The following is a 16,811-nucleotide window of genomic DNA, read 5'->3' on the forward strand; positions in this document are numbered from 1 at the left end:
GCGGGCGTAAGGGTCGTGCTCATCGGTCGGGAAGACTTCGGGGGACCTAAGGTCACGAGATCTCGACATGCGTGGACGGGCGTATGCGGCAGTAGCTATTTGGTCGCACGTTTCTAGCAGGAGCGGAGTCAACATAAGGTAGCATGAATTTTCGTGTGATGACGCATCATCACAATCTCTACTCGGTCTACATGTCAAGACTATTTCAAAATCAAACAATTTTGATACGAGCACCCATACTAAACATGGCTTATTTTCTTTTGTTTTAATTTTTAATTTATCATTTATGTATGTACAATGTACGTCAACTAAGATTTTCGTTGAGCAAAACAAAAAGTTGTTATCAGTCTTCTGTTTGCTCCTCGTCATTGTGTTTTTTATCATTTTTTTGCGTTGGATTTTTTAATTATATTTTAATATCCATTAATATCATATTATTAATATCATAAATATCCATTTAATATCATATTAGGAATTTTTTTACAATACTAGAAGTCTATATGCGCGCTTCGCGCACAGTACATATACATTGTGTTCATGGTATGAATTTTAATTTACGTTTATCGTAAACATGCATATATGATCATTTTATTTAATTAATTTTACCGAAAAAGAAAATTTGGCTTACTTATCAAAAGTTAATTTTTTATATTCAAATTACATCTAACATAATTATCTAATTATTAAATCACCAAATTTACGTTAAAGTGTACAAGCCAATCAAAAGCCCGAATATTCATCTCTAAATGCACAATGAAAACGTTTACAGGCTTCACTTTTTAAACCTCTCTCTTTTAAGTAAATAAAAATAAAATAAAATAAATAAAAGTACTAGCGTTTATGCGCGCTTCGTGCGCACTCTCACTTTCATTTCATATTTGATTACATGTATAAATGTATTTTAGCAAATTAAAAAAAAATTTATTTCGATAAATTAGCGGAAATAGCTTTATTAATTTGCATCGAAACAATCTTTTTTATTTTCTACGTTAAAAACGCAATTGAAATCCATTGAAAGATAGTTATATCGAAATAATTCTCTGAAAACATATTGGGTTATTTTTCACGTATGCATTTGAATTCAAAGATATATTTTTTAGGTCGAGCATTCTAGTATGTTTACACAACATAAATTGTGATTAGAAGTACAAAGTGGGTAAAAGGTGCCAAAAATATTATTGAACAAGATTATTGTGGGTCGTGCGCAAAATTAAAAAAGTTCAGTGTCAATAGTCAATTAGCGAAAAACATGCGTGTAAAAAAGTGTTTTTTTTTTTATTTATTAATAAGGAATTATTATATGCAAGGATGATAATGTTGACAATTTATCGGCGACCATTTATCCTGCCTGCACGAACATCAAGGCGTCGGTTCCATGCGTAACCTCGACCAAGCATAACCTGGAAACATCTAGCATATTTTCGGTGTTTTATTTTGTACAGGGTTGCCACAAATATTAAAGCAGTAAAAAATCATTCAAACCATTTTTCCTGATTGATTGTAGAAATCTGTAAGTAAAATAATTAGTTATTAACGAAAAACCATTACAAATTACTCATTTTTCAATATTTTTTATATTTGAAATGAACAATAACATTTAAACATAAATACTGGGAAATAATGAGCTTGAGTCAAAGAAATATATTGAAGAAGTATATTTTTTATCGAAACTTTGCATATTCAACGAACAATGACATTTTTTACACGAAAAAGACCAAGTTGCAAAAAGCTATAATTACATGAAAAAACAACGTACGATGATCCTTGATATACTATTCGATTCGTTTTAAGTTTTTCTTTCAGAATGTTAAATGGCAATTTGACATTTTTATTATTTATTTATTGAAAAATTAATGCCAATCAGGCAATAATTTTTTATGGCGTACTAGGAACACGACAGCGCGCTACGCGCGCGCATAATCTCATTTCACTACGAAAATTCGGATAAAATTAAATTAATTGTAACTGAATAATCCTCGTAAATTCAGGAAGTAATATATCACATAAAGAAATAATTATTGAAGAAGTATACGAGGTGTGATCAAAAAGTAAGGTGAATTTTGAAATTTAGCGGGCTACGTCCGTTCGATCTTCGACTTGTTTATTTGGTTATGTCGGTACACTCGTCTAGAACATACGTTCCAAATTTCAGCTTTGTAGTATGTTTGGTTTGTTTGTGAGAGGCATCAAGGTTAGAAGTGTTTTGCGTGCTCCACGATTTGCTGCTGTCTAAAAACATGGATCAAAGAGTTTGCATTAAATTTTGTGTGAAAAATGGAATCAAATGTTCCAAAACACTTGAAATGCTGAAAGTGGCATACGGTGAGTCTACTTTAAGCCAAAAAAATGTTTACAAGTGGTATAAACTCTTCCAAGAAGGCCGAGAAGACACCGACGACGAACCTCGTTCTGGACGCCCCAGCACATCAACAACTGATGAGAATGTTGAAGAAGTGAAGAAAATAGTGTTGGGAAATCGTCGAATTACCATTAGAGAAATTGCTGATCATATTGGCATCTCATTTGGTTCGTGCCAATCAATTTTGACGAGTGATTTAGACATGAGACGTGTGTCAGTGAAGTTTGTTCCGAAATTGCTCAATTTCGACCAAAAGAAACGTCGCATGAGCATCGCCCAAGAGCTACTGAATGACGTCAACGATGATCCAGATTTACTCAACAGGGTTATAACAGGTGACGAAACATGGGTATACGGTTATGACGTCGAGACTAAGACTCAATCGTCCCAGTGGAGGCATTCTGGATCACCAAGTCCAAAAAAAGCACGCCAAGTTCGATCAAATGTAAAGGTTTTGCTTACAGTTTTCTTTGACTGCAGGGGCGTGGTGCATCATGAGTTCTTGCCACAGGGTAGAACAGTAAATAAGGAATATTACCTGCAAGTTATGCGCAATTTGCGCGAAGCAATCCGCCAGAAACGTCCGAATTTGTGGAAAAATAAAAATTGGCTTTTGCACCATGATAACGCCCCTGCTCACACATCGTTGCTTGTGCGCGAATTTTTGGCTAAAACCAACACAGTAACGATGCCACAGGCACCGTATTTCCCAGATCTGGCCCCCTGTGACTTCTTCTTGTTCCCAAAACTGAAGAGGCCCATGAAAGGACGGCGTTTTGCCACGATTGAGGAGATAAAGACGGCATCGAAGGATGAACTAAACAAGATCACAAAAAATGATTTTTTGAAATGCTTTAAGGATTGGAAAAAGCGTTGGCACAAGTGCATTATATTCGAGGAGGATTACTTTGAAGGAGATAAAATAAAAATTGATGAATAAATAAATATTTTTTGAGAAAAATAAAAATTCACCTTACTTTTTGATCACACCTCGTATATTAGTAGACACTGAAACTCGTAAACGATCTAACAAGTCACACTACCCAAGTGCCACTCACCAATTTCAACCAAACTTAGCACATCGTTAGAACACTAAAAAATATTGAACCCGTGTTTTTTTATTTTTCCGGAATCCACTTTTTAGGGGTAGATACCACCCCTACCAATCCCTATGCGGGATAACCCACCTTACCCTGGGTAGGCGAGTTCAATCAACTGTTTTCAATAAAAAACTTAGGATTTTAACTCCAGACAGGTTAATCCACCTTAACCTTGATACACCACATCCCCACAAACCCTCACAACCCCTATAAACTACCCCCAACAACCCCTAAGCGGGCTTACCCACCTAACCCTGTGTAGAGCGAGTTCAATCGACTGTTTTTTGAAAGAATTTAACATCTCAACCAAATATTTTCTGCCGATTTCCAAGCAGGCTAACCTATCTAATCCTACATTTAGCGTTACCCAGGAACAACGACGAGGATGTAGTAGGTTATTGTTCCCTTTGGGGTGCTAGATTAACGTGAGTGCCCTCGCCTCTCATGATCGGGGTGCTAGATTAACATGAGTCCCCTCGCCTCTCACGAATGATAGATTTCCGTGAATTCCCTAGCTTTTCACGTATTTCTTGCAATAATGAGGACGATTCTCGTCAGTGATAGAGAAAAAATGCTGTATGCACAGAGGATTAGTACACCAGGCGCATTTTATTATTACAACAGTATTACATACTTTACAGTAAGCGTCAACATTTTTAAAACAAAACTCAACAGGAGTTTGAACTTTTTCTGGTTTTTCTGTAATGTACCCACTTTTCCACCATGCATACTTAAACATATTTACAAATCGCGGTGATGAAAATTGGTTGTGGATTAACGATTGAATTTTAAGGATATTATTTCTTAAATGTAAATTTATGTCATATCTATTTAAAAGAACTAGATCTGAAAAGTGTTTTAAGAAGTTTTTCCATGGTCTGAATCCATACACGTCTAGTTGTGAAAATCCTGTGGCTCCAGCTGGTATCGTACACACTTTTACTTTTTTTGTCCCTTTGTTAGAATTAGTGAATATTTTTTCTTTCTGTCCAGTCCATGAATCTAGGCACAGCGTACTTTCGTTTCCTGCAATACGTAAAAAAATATCTTCAAACCATTTGATAGTTAAATTTGATGTTGATTTTCCTGAATTCGAAGCATATGCAACAATATTTTCAGCTTTATATATTATTTTTTCTATCATTGGACCAAATTGGCCGTCTTTTTCTTGCAAAATTATTAGTAAAGGTGATTTTAGAGTACCATCGGCAGAAATGATTGGCTGTATTGTATAGCTATGAGTCAATGAATTCAGAGATTGAGCAAGACATTCAATTTTCAAAGTACCTGTAATAGCGAGTGTACGACCAGCTTGGGATTCAAGATTGAATCCTGACTGATCCGAATTATAAACGTTGCTTGGTCCTATTCGAGAAATTTCTAATTTGACTTGTTCAACAAAACTTGATGTTGTTTGTAATAATTCTGCTTTATTTGATATTTGCGCTTGAGTAACAAATTTATTTATTTTTCTCGAAACTATACCATTCTTTTTTTTTAAATTATGAATCTTTAACCGAACCTGTAAATAATTTAGCGGATAATCCTATTTCTTCTCTAGCTTCCGAAGCCCATCTTTTCAAATCTATATCATGAATAGGAAGACATTGATCTGTTGCTCTTTGAAAATGTTGAAAAACCTTATTAGAAATAAACTGTAACTTCTCTATTCTTTCGCCATTATTACTTATTTGTTGTTCCCATCTGTACAATTGTTTTAAATCTTTCACTTTCCTGTATTTGCTCTAAACACTGCCTAAACTTCTCCGCGCCTTGGTTGACGAACGCCCAAAGTTAACAGCATTCATTTTGTACTCTATATCAATATTTTCAGTAACTTCATTCTCTTCTTCAAATGTCTCATTAGATATTCATCTTCCACTTCGTTATTTCCGATCATTAAAGCCTCATCAGCAATTACACTATTTTCATCTAAACGTAAGGTATCATAAGTCCCTAAAAATACATCATTATCAATAGCATCTTTTATAATATCAACTATATTTGCTGCAAAAGTGGTTTCTTCATCGGTAATTTTTGACTCTATGTTGTACATTGGATGTTGAAAAGCAAAGTTTAATAGTTTGAAAATATTTTTTGGATTCATAGTAATCCTTATTAACAGCTAAAAACTTACTCAAAATTTTTTAAATAAATTAAAACAAGATAAGTTTCAATTGTCTTTACGATTAGTAAATTAAAAAAACAATAGGTGTAAATAATTTCATAAACGCTTACATATTATCACAAAATTAATGAATAGAATACAAATTTAAAAAAAAAATTTTAATATTTCCGTATATATTACATCGTTTAAAAGAAAAAAAATTATAGGGCACACTAAAGCAAAATATTATTTTAGACACTGTTAGTTTTCTATGTAATGCGTCACTTTCACATTACTTACAAAGAATAATGTTACATATTACTCCGACAACGAAATCTTAAGTTGTTCAAGAACGCTAATAATATAATACTGATTTCTCTGCTGACAAAATTATGAAAAATATAAATTTCATAATAATTGGCAAATCATTAAATAATCTTTCTTTATGATTCAACGGTTACAAGGAAATCAAAAATATTTAGCCTTATATGACAACTCTTACAAACGAACTCAATATGTGAACAAAAATCTATTACGTTCTCGTCGTTGTCTTGGATAACACTAACAATAGCTTGAAAAAGATGGGTTTTGAGGATTGCATATAGCTTTGGGAGATAAAGTAATTATAAGATGATGGTGCAAGCAGATTAAGCTATTTAGAGCCAACGAACTCACTTTCTAATACAAAAATAATTGATTAAACTTACTCCACCTAGAGTTAAGTGGGTTAGCCTGCTTAGGGGTTCGTAGAAATGGTTTATTACGGTTGTGAGGGTTTGTTCAGGTAAAGTATATCAGGGTTAAGATGGATTCGCCTATTTATGGTTAAGATCTTAATTTCTTTCAAAAAACAGTCGATTGAACTTGCTCTACCCAGGGTTAGGTGGGTTAGCCTGCTTAGTGGTTCGTAGGGGTGGTTTATAAGGGGTTGTAAGGGCTTATGGGGATGAGGTATGTCAATGTTACGGTAGGTTAACCTCTCCATGGTTGAGATCTTAAGTTTTTTATAGAAAGCAGTCAATTAAACTCGCTCTACTCAGGGTAGGGTGGGTTATCCCGCATAGGGGTTGGTAGGGGTGGTTTCTACCCCTAAAAAGTGGATTCCGCAAAAATAAAAAAACACGGGTTCAATATTTTTTAGTGTTCTAACGATGTGCTAAATTTGGTTGAAATCGGTGAGTGGCACTTGGGTAGTGTTACTTGTAAGTAGGTGTGTGTTTTTAAATATAAATATATTTATATAAACTTCTTATAGTACCCTGTTCTTCGATCAGATATGCTCACCTATACAATTCTGTGTGTACATAGTTTTTAACTAATGAAGTCTCCCTCTGGTTTCCTAGATAAATTTTCAATGAATCCCACGATCTAACTCGGGACATAGCTACGTAAAGTTGTCCATGATTAAAAACATCTCTTCGAAGATCGATGCCAATTTTTTGTAAAGTTTGGCCTTACGATTTATTTATGGTAATAGCAAAAGCCAACCGAATCGGAAACTGTCTTCTTTTGAAAGTGAATGGATATAGATTTTCACAATACAATGTAATTCTATTAAGAAAAATAATGTTATTGCGCTTGTCACCCGTTAATATTTTACATTTTAGTAAATGATTAGAAAAATCTATTATTTGTAATCTTGTCCCATTACACAACCCTTCACTGAGACTTATATTTCTCACTACCATAACTATGCAAAATCGTCTTAAACGCAATATATGAGGAGGGAAGTTTGGTGGATTTAATAAATTAAGATACTCTGGTAAAAGAATATTTCCCATTTCACCATTATCACAATTCTCCGTGCTATCAATACCAGTATATATATGCTCACTGTTTTTATCCAATAAATTAGTAATTCTGTCATTCATGTCATCTACGTCAGCATTCCTGGCAGAAAGAATAGCACAATTACTTATTTCATCAAAATTTTTATTTGTGATAAGTGTACCAAAAATGTTTTGAACAATACATTCATTCGCGGGAAGTATGCAATGTTGTGGTAATTCTATATTGTTATCCTGATCATTTAATGTTCCATTTCCGACATCCAATAAATATTTAGCAAATTCAATTTCGTGCGGTAAAACTCTCATATTTGTGTGTAATTGGTATTTTACAAAATGTGTCCATAAATGACTGTTTTTTATAGATAAATTTAATATTTCATCTCGTGTTCCTTTTACTTTAATTGGCAATAGCTGCCTGAAATCACCACCTAAAACCAGTATTTTGCCTCCGAACGGTAGATCATTATTCATGATATATTTCAAAGCTCTATTTACAATTTCCAAAGCATATCTCGGAGCCATTGGTGCCTTGTCCTAAATGAATACTTTAGTTTCTTTTAAAAGTATACCTTCCTTTGATTGTATTTTAATATTTGAAGACGAATCATTAAACATAGGAACTGGTAAACCAAAAGTTTTATGTACTGTTTTTCCGTTTGGCAACAAAGTAGCAGCAATACCAGTAAAAGCCATTGTAGAGCATTTGATGTTTTTTGACATTAAAAGATGATAAATGGTTGTGTAAAGAAAAATTTTTCCAGAGCCTCCTTGACCATCTATATAAAAGCTATTCGATGCAGTATAATTACTTGAACGTGAAGCAATAAGAACTTCATCAACTATTTGTTTTTGTTCTGGATTTAACATTTGATATTGTCGATTGCCAATTTCTAAGTGATTATTATCTTCATCATGATTATTGTCGTGGACTATAGCATCCATAACATTTTGTTCCATTGTTGGAAAATCTGCTAAACTTCGTCCTTCTGTAATTAAAATATCATTAATTTCTGAGTAAGCCATTTGGTAACATATATGTAATTCATAGTTACGCGCGAAATCTTCCGACATTTGTTTTTTAAACATTTCCCACAGTTTTTCCGGATAAATTGGTTGACAGTGAATCAGTATACGAACGAATAATTGCCTCAAGCGTCTAGGCATCATCCAAGTTTTTGCTTCTTTCATAGCTTTGGCCCATTCATCATCATCTTCAATGATTCCTAATGCTAAACATGCTGCTGTGAAAGAAGGATGTAATACATTATCAACTGTTTTTAAGTCATTGTAGCTCGTTGCTCCTTTCACGTTTAACAATAACAATCTTAAATGAAATAATTCAAGTTGCATAGGACTTACAGAATACATACGACCAATGAAATTAAAATGACTCTTTCGAGGTGTCCATAGAGATACTCGTTAACCATCAACTTTTGATGTTTTATGCATAAAATGTGTCGGGATTTCACGATAATAATATTGTTGTGCTTCTACGTGTGTAGAATTCAAAGTAAAATAATCAAGTAACATACTACTTGAATTATTTAAATTGGCTAAAATTGAATTAGCATCTTCATTATCTGTTATGATGACGGGTTGTTCATTAGGTAGATGTATTGGTAATCTTGAGACTGAATGACTTTTATCTTGTAGTTTTATACTGAAAATGCGGTAGCATACCTCCACAGGACCAACGTAACGTGTTTCAATAAAATTACGACATTCATCGTGTTCAATAACGTTACCATTATCAGATTGTCCAATTACAACCGTTGCAGCATCGTGGCCTTTGTAGATGTATTTATACAAATATTTGACTGCAGTAATACTTGAGACAATCTCCACATTAATATGGCAATCGAACATTAGTAACAACGTAGTACAATGTGGAACAACCTATATGTTTTTTTCGTTATCATGACTTCTACGATAATGTGGGAACCCATTTTCATCCATTGTAGTCTGTTCTTGAAATTCCTTTGGAAATTTGTTTGAGCATTTTCCGTCTTTCATACACCAATCACCGCAGGGACCATGAATCATATTTCTCATAACTATGTCAAATAAACGTGGATCTCTTATTTCAATTGGTATTTCGGCTGATATGTATTTGTCCACTATTTCTGGCGTGGTAATTTTATACCCTTGTTCCAATGTAATTAATAAATGCATATGTGGTAAATCTCGTTTTTGAAATTCAATAACATACACATATGAAGCGACTTTTCCAAAAAAATTTTTCTTTATAACAGTATCAAGTAAACGTTCTTTTCTTAAATCAAAAACTCTCGCAACTAAATCTGGTCGGTCTGAATCTTGCTGACCTGGTAATAAATTTTCCGATATTTCAGGCCAATTTGGATTACATGTCATCGTTAGAAAAATATCCGGTTTTCCAGTCTCATTGACAATAGCCATTGCATCTTGATAACATTGCTACATATAGCGAGGTGAGCCGATGAATGTTGATGGTAGAATTACAGTTTTACCTACATGACCATTTATGTCATTTGCACAGTTTCGCATATGATCATGTAAACCTTGGTACGTATCAGCTCGTAATTCTTTTTGATGGTATTTATGCCATTGAATCCTCTCTCGTTCAATTTTGACATAACTATCTACTACCCATTGTTGATACAATCTATGTCCTCTAATAATAGGATTAAATTCATTGTCTCTGATAGCTATGCGGTATTTAGTATAATCCAAACGCGTAAGCCGAGCACGTCGCTGAGTATTTGTACGCTCCATGTCTTAATGCCAACCTTGTGAACCGTAGGGGTAAAATAACGGATAAATCCATGATTCTATATTAGGATCTAAAGAACTAACAATTTGTAATGATGTGTTTTTATTTCTAATAGTTACATATGATTCTGGTATTTCTCCATCAGCAGTTGTCGAAAATATTGCAGCAACTTCATTGACGCGTTGAAAATTATATCTACGGCTGTCTTGACCAGGCTTTAATGAAAATAATAATTGCAATTCTGGTTGCGCTGAATCACCGTGTATATCACTTATTAGTTGCTGCAATTGTATTTCTTCATTCATCATTGCGTAAGATTTGGCATAAATGTTATTATCACGAATGATACTATCCAAAACTGTCATTAATTGATAATCTATAACATTATTTTGCTGTATTCTATAATTTAAAGCTTCATTTTGATCCATTATAAAAAGTTGTCCATATGACGCATTTTCGCCATCGCTAGGATATAGTGCTGTATTCATTTGATAATATATCTGACCTTGTATTTTAAAACAGTATGGTCCTGGTCTACGTGTTTGAAAATTTACTAAATTGGCATTAAATGAGGCAAATGATAAAGAACTATTATAACTACGTATATTTTCAAAAAATGTGGGTGACTTAATATGTTCCCCTTGGAATAATCTTGACAGTTCTGGTGGAAAAACTGGAAACGTATCTAATTGAACACATCCATGGCCGCAACAATCATTAAACGATAATCCTTTATTCGATACTTTTTCGTCTTTAAAATGATTAGCTTTACAATGTTCATGTTTACATATAACATCCATTGGTCCTAAATAATCTGGTTCTACTGTTTGTTGTAAATTACGATTGATGTCAATAATATTTTGGCGAGCGACTTGTCGTCGGCGACGTTGATTTTCAGTTTCTTGAAATCGTCTTTTTTTCTGTGCAACCGCTGTTTTCTCACCAGTAATCTTGTGACGACCCATAGTTATTTCTTGTTATAACAATTATTCAAATATTGGATGAATTGACAATTAAAAGAAATCTCTTATTATACTATAAAATTTTCCTAAATTTTATACTTCACAACGGACTTTTAACTAACCGAATATTCAATAAAATTTGAATATTAGTCACTTCATTAAATCAACAAAAATACTTCTTCCTTAATTTTTGTAAAGGAATTTAAATGTTATCACAATAATTTTAATTAATTACGCGATGGTCGAATTTGTAAACTGTCCAGCGCTATAAACGTCCGTGTGTGCAAAATGGTTTTTTTTTTAATCCCTTCATCCGATGAAAGTTGATAAGTATCAAATGCAAATTTTTTTTTTTAAACCATTCAACACAGATCATAAGTAATAGAATTAAAAACTAAGAGAATAGATGCTTATTTAAATATTCAAACTTATAAGAACGATTTAAATAATTTCATTATCTAATGAATCGATTATAAGTTCATCAATTAGGTTGATTACATTTTGGTTTCGGGCATATGTAGTTTTTGGTATTTTTAGTTTAGTTTGGTTGTGGTTTTTGCAGTTTCAATGAGGCTTGGTGGTTCAAGTTAAGTATACAGTTAGGTGATAATAAATGTATAAATAAAAATACTTTTGAAATAAAGTTAATTTATTGACTTTCCAAAAATACTGAATAATTCAGTCGAGTAATGTAATTAGTAGAACTATAATGATATCTAGATTATAAACTGGAAAAATATATGTGCTTGTCGTTTAATCAATACCTGAAAAAAAATGAATAAGTCAATTCTCGTGTATTCCCAATAGCAAAAATTAAACATGAAAAAAATTAATATTTTACTCACTATCGTTCAATTAACTATGCTTCTAAGGCTGAAGTTATTACACAGCCGTAAATAAAATCAAAATTCAAAGTAGACTTAAATCCCAGTAGTAAATAGATTCTGAAGCAGCAGAATAACTGAAACATTAATTATTACAAATTAATGAATAAACGAATCGTATATGAACACAACAGTTAAAAAAAGTATTGTAAAATATGAAATATACATATACTTACGTTTGTATTTACTATATGAATCTTAGATTTTAAATTCCAACTGACGTAAACAAATTGTAAAGCAACAGAGTAGCTGAAACATGGAATGTTAAATATTAATGAATAAATGAAGTTGCTATTGGAAAATAAGTAAAATTAATTCCAATTTTGAGAGCCAACCCGTTGTAAAAATAAATCAAACACTCATATTAGGTTACACACGTATGTTTCGTTGGCAGATATCCAACCTCATCAGATCTTTATTAACAATATATGAAAAAATGGTTACAAAAACAAATATATATAAAAAAATTTTTTAAAAATCAAACTAACAAACATTTACCTCAATTTATCAATCACAATCCAATTAACAAAAATTAAAGTATCAAAATCATCTTCTAACTTTCTCTCACACAAATATTCAAATTTCAACTCCGACAACAACTATGAAATAATGCAAACCGACCGGTGTCTGTTACCTTTTATATCAAAACAAATCACAAATATATACACACTTAAATGTATCCCCTCTCATATGTCGAGAAGAACCGGTACAGTCAGCATCACTGCACATCATAACAACATTCAAAAACATTCAATCAAGTCAATCAGATAAAATATCAAACAAACTCTTATATTGCTTACTTAGCAAATTACTATCTTCTTGTCTGTTTATAGTGTTGTCAGATAAATTAATGTGTATCATTTCCGAAATCAGTCTCTTATAATAATTCGAATCTCTATCTAAAATTATTGTGTTATCCCAATCAAACGCATGCGAAGGATAATTTTTCAAATGCATCGGAATAGGAAGAGATTTTTCTATAGGTGTTTTACTATGTTCATCTATGCGTTTTTTTAAACTTCTCTTAGATTGACCAATATACACAGAAGGGCAACTGTCACAACAAAATTTATATACTATATTTGTCTCATTCCATTTATCCGTTGCATCTTTGCCCAGTTTTATTATACTATCCAGCTTATGAATAATTAGTGGTATACAGTGAATATTAAATTTTTTCAAACTAGAGTTACATAAGTGAAAAAATTTTTTATGAAAAGGTAACGGTAAAAATATTGATTTAATGTTCGTATTTTTTCTATTCTCATGAGTAGTAACACTATTACGGAAAATATGTTTACGAATACGATCAGATACACATGCATCAACAAATTTGTCAGGATAATCATTATCTCTTAAAATGCCCTTAACAATTTCAATATTTCTATCATGAAAAGTTGAATCAGACAATAATAAAGCTCTGTCAATTAAATTGTATACGATATTTCTTTTTTGCTGAGTTGTGTGGTTCGAATAAAAGTTTAAAATTCTGCCTGAACAAGTCGGTTTTTGGTACCAATTAGTAACAATTTTATTATTTTTAATTATTAACAAAATGTCTAAAAAAGCTATACTATTATTAAATTGGATTTCATGTGTGAAATTTAAATGACTATAATAATTATTAAAAATATATAACACCAATTGTAATTCTTCCTTTTTTATACATAAAATTGTATCATCTACGTATCTAAAATAAAACAGTGGAGAACAGTTATATTTTTCACGCAAAATAAAAGATAACGCCGTTGTTTGCTGATTTAGTAATGGATGATTTAGAGACTGATTGTTTGAGGGTTTTGCGTGAAAAATATAACTGTTCTCCACTGTTTTATTTTAGATACGTAGATGATACAATTTTATGTATAAAAAAGGAAGAATTACAATTGGTGTTATATATTTTTAATAATTATTATAGTCATTTAAATTTCACACATGAAATCCAATTTAATAATAGTATAGCTTTTTTAGACATTTTGTTAATAATTAAAAATAATAAAATTGTTACTAATTGGTACCAAAAACCGACTTGTTCAGGCAGAATTTTAAACTTTTATTCGAACCACACAACTCAGCAAAAAAGAAATATCGTATACAATTTAATTGACAGAGCTTTATTATTGTCTGATTCAACTTTTCATGATAGAAATATTGAAATTGTTAAGGGCATTTTAAGAGATAATGATTATCCTGACAAATTTGTTGATGCATGTGTATCTGATCGTATTCGTAAACATATTTTCCGTAATAGTGTTACTACTCATGAGAATAGAAAAAATACGAACATTAAATCAATATTTTTACCGTTACCTTTTCATAAAAAATTTTTTCACTTATGTAACTCTAGTTTGAAAAAATTTAATATTCACTGTATACCACTAATTATTCATAAGCTGGATAGTATAATAAAACTGGGCAAAGATGCAACGGATAAATGGAATGAGACAAATATAGTATATAAATTTTGTTGTGACAGTTGCCCTTCTGTGTATATTGGTCAATCTAAGAGAAGTTTAAAAAAACGCATAGATGAACATAGTAAAACACCTATAGAAAAATCTCTTCCTATTCCGATGCATTTGAAAAATTATCCTTCGCATGCGTTTGATTGGGATAACACAATAGTAGGTAAACTAGAGGGGCATCAACTCAGAGGGGTACTAGCTCACTGAGTTGAAGCGTGTGAGTTGAGGTGTGTGCATGTTCACCCCCCCCCCCGATCGGCCCGTGCGCTGTCGACTCACCTCCCCCCCCTCCTACTGAGTTATACCGGTGCGTTCTACGCACTCCCCCTCCCCTACTGAGTTGATCTGATGTGGCGTATACCGGTGCGTTCTACGCACTCCCCCTCCCCTACAGAGTTGATCTGATGTGGCGTATACCGGTGCGTTCTACGCACTCCCCCTCCCCTACTGAGTTGATCTGATGTGGCTTGATCTGATGTGGCGTGCGTTCTCTGCACTTCCCCCTCTCCCACTGATTTGATTCCTATGCACTGCGCGCGCGTTCTGTGTTACGCGTTTTGATTGTTTTATTTTGTGTGTGTGTGTGTGTGTGTGTGTGCGCGCGCGCGCGCGTGTTAAAAATTTTTAGATTTATCTGAAAAAAAACGGACGGATCGGGGGATCGAACGCGCGACCTCCGGATCCGCAGGCCGATGCTCTACCGTTAGAGCTACAGCCACTGTTACCACGGGCAATACCGTATTGTGTATACTGGCTACACACACGATTGATATGTGGGGGGCGGCGGCGCCGGCGGCTGCTGCTGCTGCTGCTGCTGGGGAGGGCCCAAGCGCTAATACAATAAATTTCAATAAATGTTATAAATAGATATTTATTATATAGATATATTATCAATGTGTGTGTGTGTGCGTGTGTGTGTGTGTGTGTGTGTGTGTGTGTGTGTGTGTGTGTGTGTGTGTGTGTGTGTGTGTGTGTGTGTGTCTGATCGCTGAAATAAGAAAAGATATATTATTAATAATTATTTATAAGAAAAGACATTATTATTAATAATTATTTATTATATAACAAAATATAAAAAATCTACAAAAAAATACAAAAAATGTACAAAAAAAATACAAAAAAAATGTACAAAAATGTATAATAAAACTAACGCCTAGTTTTCGCCATCATCATTATCATCGGCGTCGTCGTCGTCGTCGTCGTCGTCGTCGTCGTCCGTGACGCGCAGGCGCTTTTTCCCCGCGATGCGGAGACTCTGCATGAGCGCCGTTGTGGATAATTCCGCGGGCGATCTAGAAGGCTGCCTACTCAACGGAGCTGGCGACGGCGACCGAGAAGGCTGGCGCACAGCGGGGGAATCTTCGGGGCTGCTCGACCGTGATGCGAATAATCTTCGCACCACCTGTCTGACCGGCCCGTTCCGATCGACGTGCCGCCTACTGCCGCGCTGCGGTGGTGATTCCACCCACTGCGGCTGCCGACTGCAGCGACCAGCGGCGCAGTGTGCGCACTCTCAGCCCCCGCATACTGGCATGGTGTTGTTGTGATCGCCGACCTGCAACAAAAAAAATGAAAAAAAACTTAGAACATACTACTGCCGATTAAAAAAAAAAGAAAAGAGAAAAAAAGAATCATACCTGTTCTCGTTGGCGGCAGGACGTCTCTTGTATCGCTGGTGGTGAAACTAAGTTCACCAAGAGCGGCTGTTGTGGCGTTGTGATGTCGATCATCATCACGGGTGCTCCTCGAGGCGTCACCAGGTCGACGCATGTCACGCGTCGTGATGGTGGTGGTGGTGGTGATTGTCACGCGAGACAATCACCTCGCAGATCATCTCCACGTCGTCGTCGTCGTCATCAGACCTGCAAAAAAAAAAAAAAAAAGATTCTTTATTTTGAAAAAAAAAATCGTTTCATATATCTATCTGTATAATAAATATTCAACTTACACATTCACCGTTGAAGACGATCGGAAGCATGGAGACGGTGGCGGTAATTCGAGTGGCGCTGTCCGATGCCTGCTGTAATCGGAAACACTTATATTTATATTATGCCGATAACGCGACTACGACGACGAAATCCGGACATCGCAAAATAAGAAATTTTAAGTACGCGAGAGAAAAGAATGTTAAATTTAAAATTGGAGTATATACTCTCTCTCATATACACACGTACATACATATTATATAACGAATAATACTTTTACATTAATAAATTGATAAATTATCTATATAAAATTTTATCAATTTATTAATACAATATTATTAGATATATAATTGTGTTATTAGTATACAGAAAAAAAGAACAGAACCTCTTTTTTTTAATTTAAGAACATATATGCTCTTATTATTTTTAAAAAATTTATGTATAACTAATAATATTTTATTAGTATA

At 33.7% G+C, this 16,811-nt stretch overlaps 3 protein-coding genes across 3 annotated transcripts in view; 1 reads left to right on the forward strand and 2 right to left on the reverse strand.

The window, feature by feature from the left end:
* The window catches only part of LOC131675450 (cullin-2-like), a 673,085-nt gene that overhangs the window by 22,621 nt on the left and 633,653 nt on the right, over positions 1-16,811 (forward strand). The window lies entirely within an intron of this gene.
* On the reverse strand, positions 5,276-7,878 carry LOC131675445 (uncharacterized). The gene is made up of 2 exons (XM_058954425.1): positions 7,218-7,878; positions 5,276-5,415 (listed from the first exon to the last, which is right to left on the reverse strand). The coding sequence occupies exons 1-2, from the start codon at positions 7,876-7,878 to the stop codon at positions 5,276-5,278; spliced, it is 801 nt and encodes a 266-aa protein (XP_058810408.1).
* Positions 9,253-9,774, reverse strand: LOC131675446 (uncharacterized). Its single transcript, XM_058954427.1, has one exon. It carries the CDS (start codon positions 9,772-9,774, stop codon positions 9,253-9,255), a length of 522 nt encoding a protein of 173 aa, XP_058810410.1.

Source organism: Phymastichus coffea, unplaced genomic scaffold, assembly GCF_024137745.1.
Source record: "Phymastichus coffea isolate CEN01 unplaced genomic scaffold, Cenicafe_Pcof_1.1 PCOF00021, whole genome shotgun sequence".
Lineage (NCBI taxonomy): Eukaryota > Metazoa > Arthropoda > Insecta > Hymenoptera > Eulophidae > Phymastichus > Phymastichus coffea.